The 15,974-nt window shown below is 32.3% G+C and overlaps 1 protein-coding gene across 1 annotated transcript in view; it reads right to left on the bottom strand.

The window, feature by feature from the left end:
- The window catches only part of LEKR1 (leucine, glutamate and lysine rich 1), a 242,498-nt gene extending 228,850 nt beyond the window's left edge, over positions 1-13,648 (bottom strand). The window contains exons 1-2 of the mRNA XM_067033492.1: positions 13,580-13,648; positions 13,004-13,218 (exon numbers count right to left, since the gene is read on the bottom strand). Coding sequence (XP_066889593.1) covers positions 13,004-13,218; positions 13,580-13,648 — 284 coding nt within the window. The remainder of the gene's footprint in view (positions 1-13,003; positions 13,219-13,579) is intronic.
- Between the last annotated feature and the right edge of the window lie 2,326 nt (positions 13,649-15,974).

Here is a 15,974-nt window from a genome sequence, read left to right as displayed (position 1 = left end):
AACCACTATGTGTACACCTGTAACATATATTATACATCAACTATACTTCAACAGGAAAAAGTATTAAAAACATTTTTTTAAATACTATGAATAACTCTAGGCCACCAAATTTGATCACCAAGATAATATGAATCAACTTCTTAAAAGATATGCCAAAACTCACACAACTCACATAAGAATAAGTAGACAATCTGAATATAACTGTATTTATAAAAGAAATATCATCAACAATTAATAAACTTCCAAAGCACCGGGCCCAGATGGATTCACTGATAAATTCTACCAAATTTTTTACTTTCCTTAAAAAATTCTACCATTTTTTAAGGAAAAAATTATACCAATTCTCTCTTCCAAAAGATTGATGTGAAGAGAATATTTCCCAACTCATTCAATGAGGCCAGAATTACCCTAATGCCAAACCAGACAAAAATTCAAGAAAAGTATAGAGCAATATCTCTCATGAACACAGATGTAAAACTTCTCAATAAAATATTAGCAAATCAAATTTTAAAATATATTTTAAAAATTATGCACCACAACCAAATGGGATTTATTCCAGGTATCAAACCTGGTTCAACATTCAAAAATCGATTAATGTAATCCATCACATCAACAGGCTAAAGAAGAAAAGTCACATAATCATATCAATAGATGAAGAAAAAACATTTGGCAAAATCCAACATTCATTCATGTTAAAAACTATCAGCAGGGACTTCCCTGGCAGTCCAGTGGTTAAGAATCTGCCTTCCAATGTAGGGGATGTGGGTTCGATCCCTGGTGGGGGAACTAAGATCCCACATGCCATGGGGCAACTAAGCTCACGTGCTCTAGAGCCTGCAAACCACAACTAGAGAGAAGTCCACACACTGCAATGAAAGAACCCACATGCTGCAACTAAGACCCAATGCAGCCAAATAAATTAAATAAATAAATAAATACTAAAAAAAAACTGTCAGCAAACTAGGAATAGAGAGACACTTCCTTAGTTTTATAAAGAACATTTAGGGAATTCCCTGGAGGTCCAGTGGTTAGGACTCTGCACTTCCACTGAAGGGGGCACAGGTTCAATCCCTGGTCAGGGAACTAACATCCCACATGCCATACAGAGCAGCAAAAAAATAAATAAAAGAAATTTACAAAAAATCTACAGTTCATATCATATTTAACAGTGAAAAACTTGAAGGTTTCCTGCTAAGATCAAGAACAAAACAAGGATGTCCCCTCTCACCACTGCTATTTAACACTGTATCTGAAGTTCTAACTAATGCAATAAGACAAGAAAAAAAAATAAAGGTATACAGATTGGGAAAGAAGAAATAAAACTGTCTTTGTTCACTGATGACATGATCACCTATACAGAAAACCTGAAAGAATCAACAAAGAAACAAAGAATCAACAAAGAAACTTGGAACTAACAAGTGCTTATAGCAAGGTTGCAAGATAGAAGGTTAATTATACAAAAGTCAGTAACTTTCCTATATACCATGAACGTATGGAGTTTGAAATTAAAACTCATTACCATTTACATTAGTGCCTCCCAAAAATGTAGTTATAAATGTACAAACTCTAATGAAATATGTATAAGAACTATGTGAGGAAAACTATAAAATTCATATGGACAAAAACAAAGAAGAACTAAATAAGTGAAGAGATATTCCATGTTTGTGCATAGTTAAGATTCAATATTGTCAAGACATCAATTCTTCCCAACTTGATCTATAGATTTAATTCAATCCCAAACAAAAATCTCAGTAAGTTATTTTGTGGATATGGACAAACAAATTCTGAAGTTTATATGGAGAGGCAAAAGACCCAGAATAGACAACTCAATATTGAAGGAAAAGAACAATATTGAAGAACTGATACTGCCTGGATTCAAGACTTACTATAAGGCTACAATATTCAAGATACTGTGATTTGGGTAGAAGACATATAGATTAATGGAACAGAACAGAGTCCAGAAATAAAACCAAATAAATATTGTCAACTGATCTTTGACAAAGGAGCAAAGGCAACGTAATGGAGCAAAGACATGTGGAGATGGAAACAACTAGACAACATCTACATGCAAAGAAAAAAAAGGAATCTAGACATAGGTCATACACACTTCACAAAAATTAACTCAGATAAATCATAGACCTAATGTAAAATACAAAACTGTAAAACTCCTTTAAGATAACACAAGAGAAAACCTAGATGACCTTGGGTACAGCAGTGACTTTTCAGATACAACTCCAAAGGCAAGATTCATGAAAGAAACAATAAGCAGGACTTCATTAAATTTTAAAACTTCTGCTCTACAAAAGAGAATGTCAAGAGAAATGGAAGACAAGCCACATACTGGGAGAAAATGTTTGCAAAAGACATCTGATAAAGAACTATTATTCAAAATATACAAAGAACTTCTAAAACTCAACAATAAGAAAACAAACTATCTGATTTAAAATGGACAAAAGACCTGAACAAACACCTCAGTGAGGAAGATATACAGATAACAAGCATATTAAAAGATGTTCAACCTAATATCATCAAGGAAATGTAAATTAAAACAACAATGAGATACTACTACACACCTATTAGAATGGCCAAAATCCAAAACACCAACAACACCAAAGCATGGTGAGAATTTGGTAACAGGAACTCTCAATCATTGCTGCAGGGAACACAAAATGATAGAGTCACTTTGGAAGACAATTTGGTAGATTCTCACAAATTATACATATTTTTACTATATGATTCAGCAATCACACTCTTTGGTATTTACCCAAAGGAGCTGAAAATATGTGTTCACACAAAAACCTGCACATGGATATTTACAGCAGCTTTATTCATAACTGCCAAAACTTGGAAGCAACCCAGGTGTCCTTCAGTTGGTGAGTAGATAAATAAACTGAGGTTCATCCAGAGAATGGGATATTATTCAGTGCTAAAAAGAAACTAGCTATCAAGCCATGAAAAGATGTGGAGTAAATTTAAATGCATATTACTAACTGAAAGAAGCTAATCTGAAAAAGCTACACACTATATGATTCCAACAATATGACATTCTGGAAAAGGCAAAACTATGGAGACAACAAATAGAACATTCATTGTCCATCCTTAGAGGGGAGGGAGGGACAAACAGGCAGAACGGAACACAGAGGATTCTGTATAATAATCTGTATTATTATACAGAATAATAATACAGATTATTATTCTGTATAATACTACAATGGTAGATACATGGCATTACACATTTGCCAAAACCCATGGAATGTACAGAGCCAAGAGTGAACCCAAATGTAAGCTATCGATTTGGGGTGATAATGATGTGCGAAGGTAGGTTCATTGACTATAACAAATGTTTCACTGTGAAATGGGATGTATACAGTGGGGGAAGTTGTAAGTGTGTAGGGGCAGTGGGTATATGGGAACTCTCTGTACATTCCACTAGATTTTGCTGTGAACCTAAAACTGCTCTAAAAATTAAAGTTTATTGATTTTTTTAAGTCAGTTACCAAAGGGAAGAGGGGAGGGGGAAGGGCAAATTACAGTTATGGGATTAAGAGATACAAACTACTATGTATAAAATAGATAAGCAACAAAGAATACAGCACAGGGGATTATAGCCATTGTCTGGTAATAACTGTGAATGGAGCATAACCTGTAAAAATACTGAATCATTATGCTGTACATCTGAAATTAATATAATATTATAAATCAACTATACTTCAATAAAAAAGCCAGTATGAAACATTTGTGAAGTGTAAGGTTACAAAATATAATTTAAAAAATCAAGTGTTAGAAACAGGCATCATTAGAAAATCTACAAACAGCAAATGCTAGAGACGGTGTGGAGAAAAGGGAACCTTCTTGCACTGTTGGTGGGAATGTAAACTGATACAGCCACTATGGAGAACAGTATGGAGACTCCTTAAAAAACTAAAAATAGAACTACCATATGACCCAGAAATCCCACTCCTGAGCATATACCCAGAGAAAAACATAATTCAAAAAGACATATGCACCCCAATGTTCACTGCAGCACTATTTACAATAGCCAAGACATGGAAGCAACCTAAATGCCCATCGACAGACGAATGGATAAAGAAGATGTGGTACATATATACAATGGAATATTACTCAGCCATAAAAAGGAACAAAATTGGGTCACTTGTAGAGACGTGGATGGACCTAGAGACTGTCATACAGAGTGAAGTTAAGTCAGAAAGAGGAAAAAAAATCATATATTAATGCATATATGTGGAATCTAGAAAAATGGTAGAGATGAACCAGTGTTCAAGGTAGAAATTGAGACACAGATGTAGAGAACAAACGTATGGACACCAAGGGGGGGAAGCAGGGGGGGAGTGTGGGTGGGATGCATTGGGAGATTGGAATTGACATATATACACTAATATGTATAAAATAGATAACTAATAAGAACCTGCTGTATAAAAATAAATAATTTTTTTAAAAAATCAAGTGTTAGAAAAGTTAAAGTAGGTCAAGAAAAATATTCTATACTAAAACATATGTAATCCAAAAAGAGAGGTCTTAAAAATCCCATCGGCCTAACTTTGAAATAGATAGAAATGGACAAACCCCATTCATTTTGGAAGATTTTAATATTCCCCTATGGTTTGCCAAGTGAAATAGGCAAGAATAAGCAAAGACATACAGATTTTGAATAGCACAATTAACCGGTGCACTTTAATGGATCTATTAAAAAGTTATATCCCTAATACAAAGAACATGCCTCATTTTCTTTTTTTTCTTACCTTATCAAAATAGGTAAGAAGTGGATTTATTTAGAGAGATAGACACTCCACAGACAGTGTGGGCCATCTCAGAAGGCGAGAGGCCCCGAAACATGGGGTGGTTAGTTTTTAGGGACTGGGTAATTTCATAGGCTAATGAGTGTAAGGATTATTCCAACTATTTTGAGGAAGGGGAGGGAATTTCCAGGAATTGGGCCACTGCCCACTTTTTGGCCTTTTATGGTTAGCCTTAGAACTGTCATGACACTGGTGGGTATGTTATTTAGCATGCTAATGTATTACAAAGAGCATATAATGAGGCTCAAGGTTCACTGGAAGTCAAGTCTTCTGCCATCTTGGACCTAGTTGAGAACATGCCTCATTTTCAAGTAGTTATGGAGTAGTTCCAAAAACTCACTGTTTTTTAAACTCTCAGTAAGTTCTTCTAAATAAGTCAGATTCTCTGTCCACGGTGGAATAAAAAATAGACATAAATAAAAAGATAGCAAAACAAAAAAGGTATCCACTTAGAAAACTTAAAAAATGTTCTTCCAAAAGTCTTAGATTAAAAAGGAAATAAAAACTGAACTCTCATTTTATTTAAAAGTAAATAAAAATAAAACACTGTTATCAAAATTTTGTTGTGAAAACTTATTACCACACGGAAACTTAATAACTTTAAATGTAACTACTAGGAAAAGAGACTGAAAATTAGCCAAGGCTTTGGTGAGGTAACTAGTAAGAAAACTAGAATTTTTTTAAAGGATAATAAATAAATAAAAATGAGTGTAAATTAATGAAATAGTAAAGAAACTGATTTGATCAATTAAGCTAAAATCTGGTTTTTTGAAAAGGTCAATAAAATAGACAAATCTGTTTCTTTTCTTAGGGAAAAAAAGTTTCCTCTTCCCTCTCTTTATCCTGTCTCTCTCTTAATCAAACACAAATAATCATCCCAAGAAAAGATAAAGGGGGTCATAACAGATACAGAGGAAATTTTTTAAATAAAAGGATACCACATATTACTAACAAGAAACTTGAAATGTAAGTGAAATACTTGTTTTTCTAGGAAAATATCAATTTCTAAAATTGACTCAGGAAGAGGTAAAATCCACAAATAAACCAATAAGTACAGAGGACACATAATGAGTCATCAAAATTCTACCTCCCAAAAAAGATACAAGCATACTCTTTATGAAGGATATCTGACAAAGCTGCAAGGAACAGGCAACTCATGTGTTATTCAACATATCTGGTGTACACAAAAGGTGAAAGGCTTCTTAACATTTTTCAAGAGGCTAGTTTAAGCCAGTATTTATACTATAAAACAAGACCTCACCTGTGAATATGGATGCAAAAATCTGTGTAAAACATTAGCAAATTAATCCACCACCATATTAAATATAAATAATTTTCATAAAATTTCTCACACATAACTAGTAATAAGGATAACTATTTTAGTGGTACAAAGACATTTTATTTTAATAATTATATCTTTATTTTTAACCTTCTATTTATGGCAAGTGATAATGTTTTCCCACTTACTTATCTTACAGAAAATTTCCTTTAAACATATATATTAGATGGAGCATTTATGGAAAAATAGTACAGAGTGCTCATAGCTGTAAGCAAATGCATAAAATTTAGGGAGCTCTAAAATACACACCATAATCGAAATGGCTTTATACCAAAAATGTAAGTATAGCTTAATATTAGAAAATATATTAGGAAAAGTGATGTCAACAACATGGTAGAGTGAATATATAGGTAAGTGAAGATAAGATGTTACCTAAAAAAGGACTATTTTATTTATGAGACATTTTATACAAACTTCATGGTAACCACAAAACATAAATCTAGAGCAGAGACATGAAATATAAAAAAAGAGGTAACTGAGAAAAACATCATAGAAAACCACTAAACCAAAATGGCAGGCAGAACCACAAGGAAAAAGAAATAATGGAGAAATAGAGCAACCAGAAAACAAGATAAAATGGCAGTACTAAGTCTTCATCTATCAATAATCACCCTAATGTAAATGGATTGAATTCACTAATCAAAAGACACAGAGTGGCTGGATTGATTAAAAAGCAAGACCCAACTGTATGCTGCCTCCAAGAAACTCACCTCAGCTCTAAAGACAAACACAGGCTCAGAGTGAAAGAATGGAAGATGATACTCCAAGCATATGGCAGCCAAAAGAAAGTGGGTATAGACATACTCACATCAGACAAAACAGACTTCAAGCCAAAAAAGTTAACATGAGACAATAATGGATAGTACATAATGATAAAGGGATAATTCATCAAGAAGACATAACAGTTATTAATATATATGCACCTAATCTAGGAACACCAAAATATATAAAACACTTATTAGCAGACCTAGAGAGAGAAACTGATAGCAACCCAGTAATAGTAGGGAACTTTAACACTCCACTTACATCAATAAATAGATCATCTAGACAGAAAGTCAACAAGGAAACACTAGCCTTATGTGAAATATTAGACCAGATGGATGTGACAGATTTGTACAGAAAATTCCATTCCAATGCAGCAGAGTACACATTTTCTTTCAAGTGTGCATGAAACTTTCTGAAGAATAGACTATATGTTGGGACATAAAACAAGTCTCAATAAATTTGAAGACTGAAATCATATGAATCATCCTTCCCAATCATAATGGTATGGAAACAGAAATCAACTACAAGAAGAAAGCTGGAAAAGTCACAAATATGTGAGCCTGAACAACATGGTACTTAACAACTATTGGTTCAATGAAGAAATGTAAGAAGAAATAAAAAATTACCTGAAAACAAATGAAAATAAGAATACAAAATACCAAAATCTATGGAATGCAAAAAAAGCAGTTCTAAGAGAGAAGTTTATAGCAATACAGGCTTACCTCAAGAAACAAGAAAAGTCTCAATGAAACAAGAACAATATTAAACAATCTAACCATACATGTAAAGGAACTAGAAAAAGAAGAACAAATAAAGTCCGAAGTCAGTAGAAGGAAGGAAATAATAAAGATCAGAGAGGATATAAATGAAATAGAGACTAAAAAAAATAGAAAAGGTCAATGAAACTAAGATCTGGTTCTTTGCAAAGATAAACAAAACTGACAAACCTTTAGCTAGACTAACTAAGAAAAAAGAGAGAGAGGAGGCTCTGTTAATAAAATCAATAAAATCAGAAACAAAAGAGAAGAAATAACAATGGATACCACAAAAATACAAAGGATTATAACAAAATATAATGAACAGCTATATGCCAAAAATTGGACAACCTAGAAATGGACAAATTCTTAGAATCATACAACTTTCCAAGACTGAGTCATGAAGAAACAGAAAATCTGAATAGACCAATACTAGTACAGAGATGGAAACAGCAATCCAAAGGTTCCCATGAAACAAAAGTCCACCAGAAGACCAGAGGGCCTCACAGGTAAATTCTACTAAATATTCAAAGAAGATTTAATATCTATCCCTCTCAAACTACTCCAAAAAACCTGAAGAGTAAGGAAGACTTCCTAACTCATTTTTATGAGGTCAACATCACTGTGATACAAAAACCAGACAATGACCACACACACAAAATTACAGGCCAATATCTCTGATGAACATAGATGCAAAAATTCTCAAAAAATATTAGATTAATAAAACAATTGATTAAAAGTATAATAACCTTGATCAAGTGGGATTTATTCCAGGGATGCAGGGATGCTTCAACTTCCACAAATCAATCAACGTGATACATCACTATAACAAAGTGAAGGATAAAAACTATGATCTCATCTCACAGATGTAGAAAAAGCATTTGACAAGATTCAACACCCATTATGATAGAAATTCTCAATAAAGTTAGTATAGAAGGAATGTACCTCAACATAATAAAGGGCACATATGACAAACCCACAGCTAACATGATACCCAATGGTGAAAAACTGAAAGCTATCCCTCTAAAATCACGAACAAGACAACGATATGCACTCTCACCACTCTAAGTCCACATAATACTGGAAGTTTAACCAGAGCAATCGTGCAAGAAAAATAAGTAAAAAGCATCCAAATTGAAAAGGAAGAAGTAAAATTGTCACTATTTGCAGACGATATAATTTTAGATATAGAAAACCCTAAAGACTCCACAAAAAAAACTACTAGAAATAATAAATGAGTAAAGTTCCAGGGTACAAAATCAACATACAAAAATCAGTTGGGTTTCTATACACTAATAATGAGTTAGCAGAAAGAGAAATTAAGAAAATTCTATTTACAACTGCATCAAAATGAATAAAACACCCAGAAATAAATTTAACCAAGGAGGTGAAAGACCTGAAAACTCTAAGACATTGTTGAAAGAAACTGAAGAAGACTCAAACAAATAGATAGTCCATGCTCATGGACTGAAAGAATTAACATTGTTAAAATGTCCATATTACCTAAAGCAATCTACAGATTCAATGCAATCCCCATCAAAGTCCCAAAGACATTGTTCACAGAAGTAAAACAAAAAATTCTAAAATGTATATGGAACCACAAAAGACCCTAAATAGCCAAAACGATTCTGAGGAAAAAAGAATAAAGCTAGAGGTATCACACTCCCTGATTTCAAACAATATTTCAAAGCCATAGTAATCAAAATAGCATGGTATTGACAGAAAAAGATACATAGATCAATGGAACAGAATTGAGAGCCCAGAAATAAACCCATGCATGTAGGGACAAATAATTTACAACAAAGAAGATAGAAAAGCATTTGTTAAAATTCAATTCCTGATTAAAATATTAACCTTAAGAATCTAGAAAAAAAGGGAAATTCCTTTGATAAAAGTCATCTTTAAGAAACCTATAGCCAACACCCAATTTAACACAGAAACACACTAGATGGGTTCACATTAAATCAGAAATAAGATAAAGATGCACTCTACAAGTTTACTGTTCAATACTGTTCTAAAGGTCTAATCCAAGTTAACGAGACAAAAAGGATGGGGAGTGGGGAACTATTAGAAATTTAAAGGTAAGACATTTATTATTTGCATATAATGTGATTGTCTTATATATGTGTACTTGTGTGTATATAAAATGAATATATGTAATATATTCAAGAAAATCAACTGAAAAACAAATACAATAAAAGAATTCAGTAAGTGAGCTAGTTACAAAGTCAATATATGAAAATCAATAGCATTCAGAAAAATTTAAAAATCTAATGAACAAAAAGATCCCATCCCCAATAGCAACAAAACTTACATGTCCAGGAATTAAACTAATATGGAATGTGCAAGAAAATTCCAAAATTTTATTGAGGGATTTAAACAAAGCCTGAATAAATGGAGGAAAAATACCATGTTCCAGGATAAAAAGACTGAAGATTATAAAGATTTCAATTCTTAAGATGTCAAATTGTTCTAGAAAGCAAATGCAACTCCAATCTAAATCATAATATAGAATCTGATAAGCTTATTCTAATTCATCTAGAAAATATGTTAGAAAAACCAGGGTAACATGAAAAGCAAAACAAACAGTTGTCCTACAAAATATCAAAACATATAAAGCAAAAGTGGTTAAAAGTGTGTTGCTGTCCCACTCCTATACACTGGATATTTGTGTCCCCCCAAAACTCTTAAGTTAAAATCTATTGCCCAATGTGATGATGTTTGGAGGTGGGGCCTTTGGGAGGTGATTAGGTCCTAAGGATGAAGCTCTCATGAATGGGATTAGTATCCATATAAAAGAGACTCCAGACAGCTCCCTTGCCTTCTCTGCCATATGACACAGCAAGAAGACATCATCTATGAACCAGGAAGGGGCTCTCACCAAGTAACAAATATGCTAGCACTTTGATCCTATGCTTCCCAGCCTCCAGAACTGTGAGAAATAAATAATATTGTTATAAGTCACCCAGTCTACTACTTTGTTATAGCAGCCCAAATGGACTAAGACACCCAGTGATAGATAATAGATCAATAGCATAAAACAGAGTCCAGAATAAGACTATAATAGGTGGCATTTCAAATCAAGTGAGAAAGGATGAAGAATTTAAAGAATGATATTGGGACAACAATAAATAAATAAATAAATATTTATAAAACAACAACAAAAAAACCCATGAACTTATAAATCTAACTCATAAACAGATTAAAAGCCTTACCAAAACAACAACACTATAAAATTTCTAAACTTATGTTGTTTTTCAACTTGCTTGAATCTAGGTTAGCAAAAGCCAGAGTAAGTTTCTGTTGTTTGCAACCAAAAGGACTTGACACAGAACCCTTACCAGAATTTGGCATATTTTTTAAAAACTGATACAGAAAAAAAATACAATAAACAATAAGATAAGCAACCATGAGAAAATATTAGCAATATGTAAGCAAAGTATGAGTCCATATTATATTAAAAACTCCTATATATAAACAAAAAATACAAATAATACTGTAGAAAATTGGACAATATATATGAACAAGTAATTCATTGATGAAATATAAATATTTAATAAACATATGAAAAAAGTTCAACCTCACTAGCAATAAAGAAACACAAATTAAATAACAATGAAGTAACATTTTTTCTGCTGAAGAAAAAAGTGAAAATTTGAGAAAAATTAAGAAGACTCCAGTATTAACAAGATGTAGGGAAATGACCACTTTATAAACTATTGGCCAAATATAAATTAACCCTATCTTCTCAAGGGACAGTTTGGTATAATGTGCATCAAAATTTTAAATTGATATTTACTTTCTTTTCAGGAATTCCACTTCTAGGCATTTATCCTATGGAAAACATATGTACACAAGAATATAAATAAAACTACCATGTGTAATCATAAATACTGAAATAATCTAAATGTTGAAAAGAGAAACGGTTAAGTAAATTATAGCATATTCTTAGTAAGGAAGACTTTGCAGCAGTTAAGAACAAGATAGATCTATATGCATTAACATGGAACAATTTCCAGTATATAAAATTAAGTGGCAAAAGTCACAGACCAATATTTATTATATTATTTATTATATTACTTATATTAAAAATAGTTTTAAAACTACATGGTATAAAAAAACATTACATATATTTAAAAGATATATCTATAATAAAGTTTAAGGCAAAATGAAGGATCTAGAAAGATATATACCAAACCATTAAAAGTGTTTTTTAATTTTTTATCTCCAGTAAGAAGAAAGCAATCAGAAGGATAAAAAAGGACTTTCTTGCCTTTTCTTCTATATATTAATACTTCTTTTATTTTGTATGTATTATTTATATAATACAATATATTATTCAAGAAAGTGGGAGTAAACACTTTCTTGAATAAAATATTGTATTATATAAATAATACATAAATATACAAACAAAAGAATCTGACAGGTAAAACCCTCCAAATTTAAAATTTTAAACTAAATATTTTAAATCTTTAATTTTTCCACTCTAACATTATTAAATACTTTACTATTTGGACTTGAAATTCAAGAAAATATAACAAAATTTTCTTAGCAAAGGACTAAGAATTGACATTTAATGTAATTATTCAAATTTGTAATAAAGTTTAATAGGAGTATTTAATCCTAAGAGATTTAAGAAAGTTTCCACTTTATAAGGACACGATTTCATTATATTCATTAGTTCATAGTTTACTAACATCAACTGTCGATATTTTAAATGGAGACATATTTATTCAAAGGAAAAGCCACGCAACAACAGAAAAAACCCTTTTGTAGAAGTGCTTGTATAAGCTCAGTGAGGTATCTTTAGGTAGACTAACTTGCTTATTAGACTCAACAGCATTAGGAAACCAATCTTTAATTTTATTCCAGTTTCAGTGATTTAGAATCATGTGCCAATTTTAATGTTTTGGCCTCCTTTTCATAACAGGAAATCCTTATTCTATAAATCTAAATATTCAAGCACATTTAAAAACAAATGTTAGATATCAAAACTACCAAAATTCACCTTATTTTTGATAGACAAATCTTCCTAATGATAAAATTAAGATATATATCTGGGAAAAGTTAAATAAACCCATCTCAACTTATAGTTACTGAATCAATTGGTTTCTAATTATTGATAGAAATATACACCTCAAAGGAATGCTCAAATTATATTTAAGAAGTATATTTAGTAATCAGTAATAATTAATAAACAAACTCAAATGTATTAAGGTGTAAATTATACTTGATGCAGAGAAATTCTAGAAAAACATAGTCAAGTCTATATTCTGTACTTTTCTTCCAAACTAAATAAATGACACACAAGAATAACATATTCTAACCTTTCCATTTTAGATTCATTGTCAATTTTGTACTGTTCAAAATCTTGGCTAAGAGACTGTAGCATTTCTTGAAGGCTCTTTTCACGTTCTACACTTCCTTGATAAAATTTCATCTCTTTTTCCATCGCTTTCACTTTTTCTTCCATAGCCTTAAACTCATGTAGAATTAGATAGCTGACTCCACAGTACTTACAAACTTTTTCTTCAGGAGACATCTAGAAAATAAAACAGACATTTACTGAAGTGATATTTTTTAAATTCTAAAACATAACGTTCAACTGAAGATGTTATTGTAACCATGTTGGTTAAATGAAGTAAATGTATACTGTGCTATGCCATGGAGTAATAATTGCAACATTGCATACATCTGGATAAAATTTTAAAAACTGGCATGATATCGACTGACACAAAATTTTGGAATTAGAATAGGGTTGTTCAGAGTAATAATTTCTCCATGGTATCTCTAAGAAAGATTTACTCTTGAAATACTTTCCATAAAATAAAACTAAAAATGATGAAAACATCTTTACAATTATTATTTTAAGATGAGTTTTCCATGATGTGGGAATAAATCACTGGCCTTTCACTGCCAACTGCACTGTGATCCTGGAGATGCTTCTTAGCTTCTTCAGATCTCATTTCCATCATTTATAAAACTATGGCATTGGGCCAAATGAACTCTAAGTTCCTGTTCAGTTTTTTAACATTTTAAGATTTTTATAGAATTTAGCATTCTGTCATAAAACCAGAAATAGGAGAAACGCTTTGAACCTAATCTCTTCTGCCTAAATCAGATAGTACTTTTCCTCTCAGGTAGGTATGATTATACCTATTTGACACTTAAGGAAATGAGGACTACTGAAGTTAGATAACCAGATGCTAAGTAGAGAAGTCGGCATTAAACCCAAGTCTATTTTAAAATCAGCACTTATGCCTGTAACCATTTGTATCATATTTATCTACCATGTGAATGTCAGCTAAATCCTCTTACTTCCTTCAGATAAAATGCTTATATATCTTTGGTCAGATAGGGGCAGTGAAAAATGGAATTTTAGCAAAGTCAAGAGAGAGGTAATTATTTTTTCTGTCTCAAGTATATAAATATTCTTCAAGTAGCCTCTACTTGTCTCACTATTCACAAAGATAAGACAAAGCTTTGTTAAATATTTGCTCCAGGGAACTAAAACTAAAGCAAAACTTGGATTATACAAGGAATGCTTACTCTTAATGCAACCTCCCTTAGGACGTAGAAACTGCTCCTATAACTGAGTGATGCCACCATATCTTCCTATCAATGCCATCCACCACCTGTGCCTATCCATGCCATTATACAAGAGATGGTTGAAACAAACTAATAATAATTTTTGAGAGGACAGACAGCAGAAGCAAGAAGAAATACAATCCTGCAGCCTGTGGAACAAAAACCACATTCACAGAAAGATAGACAAGATGGAAAGGCAGAGGGATATGTACCACATGAAGGAACAAAATAAAACACCAGAAAACAAATAAATGAAGTGGAGATAGGCAACCTTCCAGAAAAAGAATTCAGAATAATGATAGTGAAGATGATAAAAAACCTCGGAATAAGAGTAGAGGCAAAGATCGAGACGATGCATGAAATGTTTAAGAAAGAGCTAGAAGAATTGAAGAACAAACACCTGGAAGAATTAAAGAACAAACAAACAGAGATAAACAATACAATAACTGAAATGAAAAATACAGGAGAAGGAATCAATAGCAAAATAACTGAGGCATAAGCACAGATAAGTGACCTGGAAGACAGAATGGTGGAATTTACTGCCACAGAACAGAATAAAGAAAAAAGAATGAAAAGAAATGAAGACAGCCTAACAGACCTCTGGGACAACACTAAACGTAACAACATTCGCATTATAGGGGTCCCAGAAGGAGAAGAGAGGGAGAAAGGGTGCAAGAAAATATTTTATGAGTTTATAGTATAAAACTTCCCTAACATGGGAAAGGAAATAGCCACCCAAGTCCAGTAAGTGCAGAGAGTCATAGGCAGGATAAACTCAAGGAGAAACATGCCTAGACACATAGTAATGAAACTGACAAAAATTAAACACAAAGAAAAATTATGGAAAGCAACAAGGGAAAAATGACAAATAACATACAAGGGAACTTCCATAAGGTTAACAGCTGATTTCTCAGCAGAAACTCTCTAAGGCAGAAGGGAGTGGCATGATATATTTAAAGTGATGAAAGGGAAGAACCTACAACCAAGATTACTTGACCAGCAAGGATCTCATTCAGATTCTACAGAGAACTCAAAAGCTTTACAGACAAGTTAAAGCTAAGAGAATTCAGCACCACCAAACCAGCTCTACAACAAATGCAAAAGGAACTTCTCTAACTGAGAAACACAGGAGAAGAAAAGGACCTACAAAACCAAACCCAAACCAATTAAGAAAATGGTAATAGGAACATACATATTGATAATTACCTTAAAGGTGAATGGATTACATGCTGCAATCAAAAGACACAGGCTTGCTGAAAGGATACAAAAACAAGACCCATATAAATGCTGTCTACAAGAGACCCACTTCAGACCTAGGGACACATACAGACTGAAAGTGAGGGGATGGAAAAAGACATTCCATGCAAATGGAAATCAAAAGAAAGCTGGAGTAGCAATACTCATCAGGTAAAATAGACTTTAAATTAAAGAATGTTATAAGAGACAAGGAAGGACACCACATAATGATCAAGGGATCAATCCAAGAAGAAGATATAACAATTATAAATATATATGCACCCAACATAGGAGCACCTCAATACATAAGGCAACTGCTAACAGCTAAAAAAGAGGAAATCAACAGTACCACAATAATACTGGGGGACTTAAAACACCTCACTTACACCAATGGACAGATCATCCAAACAGAAAATTAATAAGGAAACACAAGCTTTAAATAACACAATAGACCAGGTAGATTTTATTGATATT

This window comes from Kogia breviceps, chromosome 5 (assembly GCF_026419965.1).
Source record: "Kogia breviceps isolate mKogBre1 chromosome 5, mKogBre1 haplotype 1, whole genome shotgun sequence".
Classification (NCBI taxonomy): domain Eukaryota; kingdom Metazoa; phylum Chordata; class Mammalia; order Artiodactyla; family Physeteridae; genus Kogia; species Kogia breviceps.
Note: the sequence above shows the minus strand (reverse complement) of the source record. Positions and strands in the feature narration are given on the sequence as shown.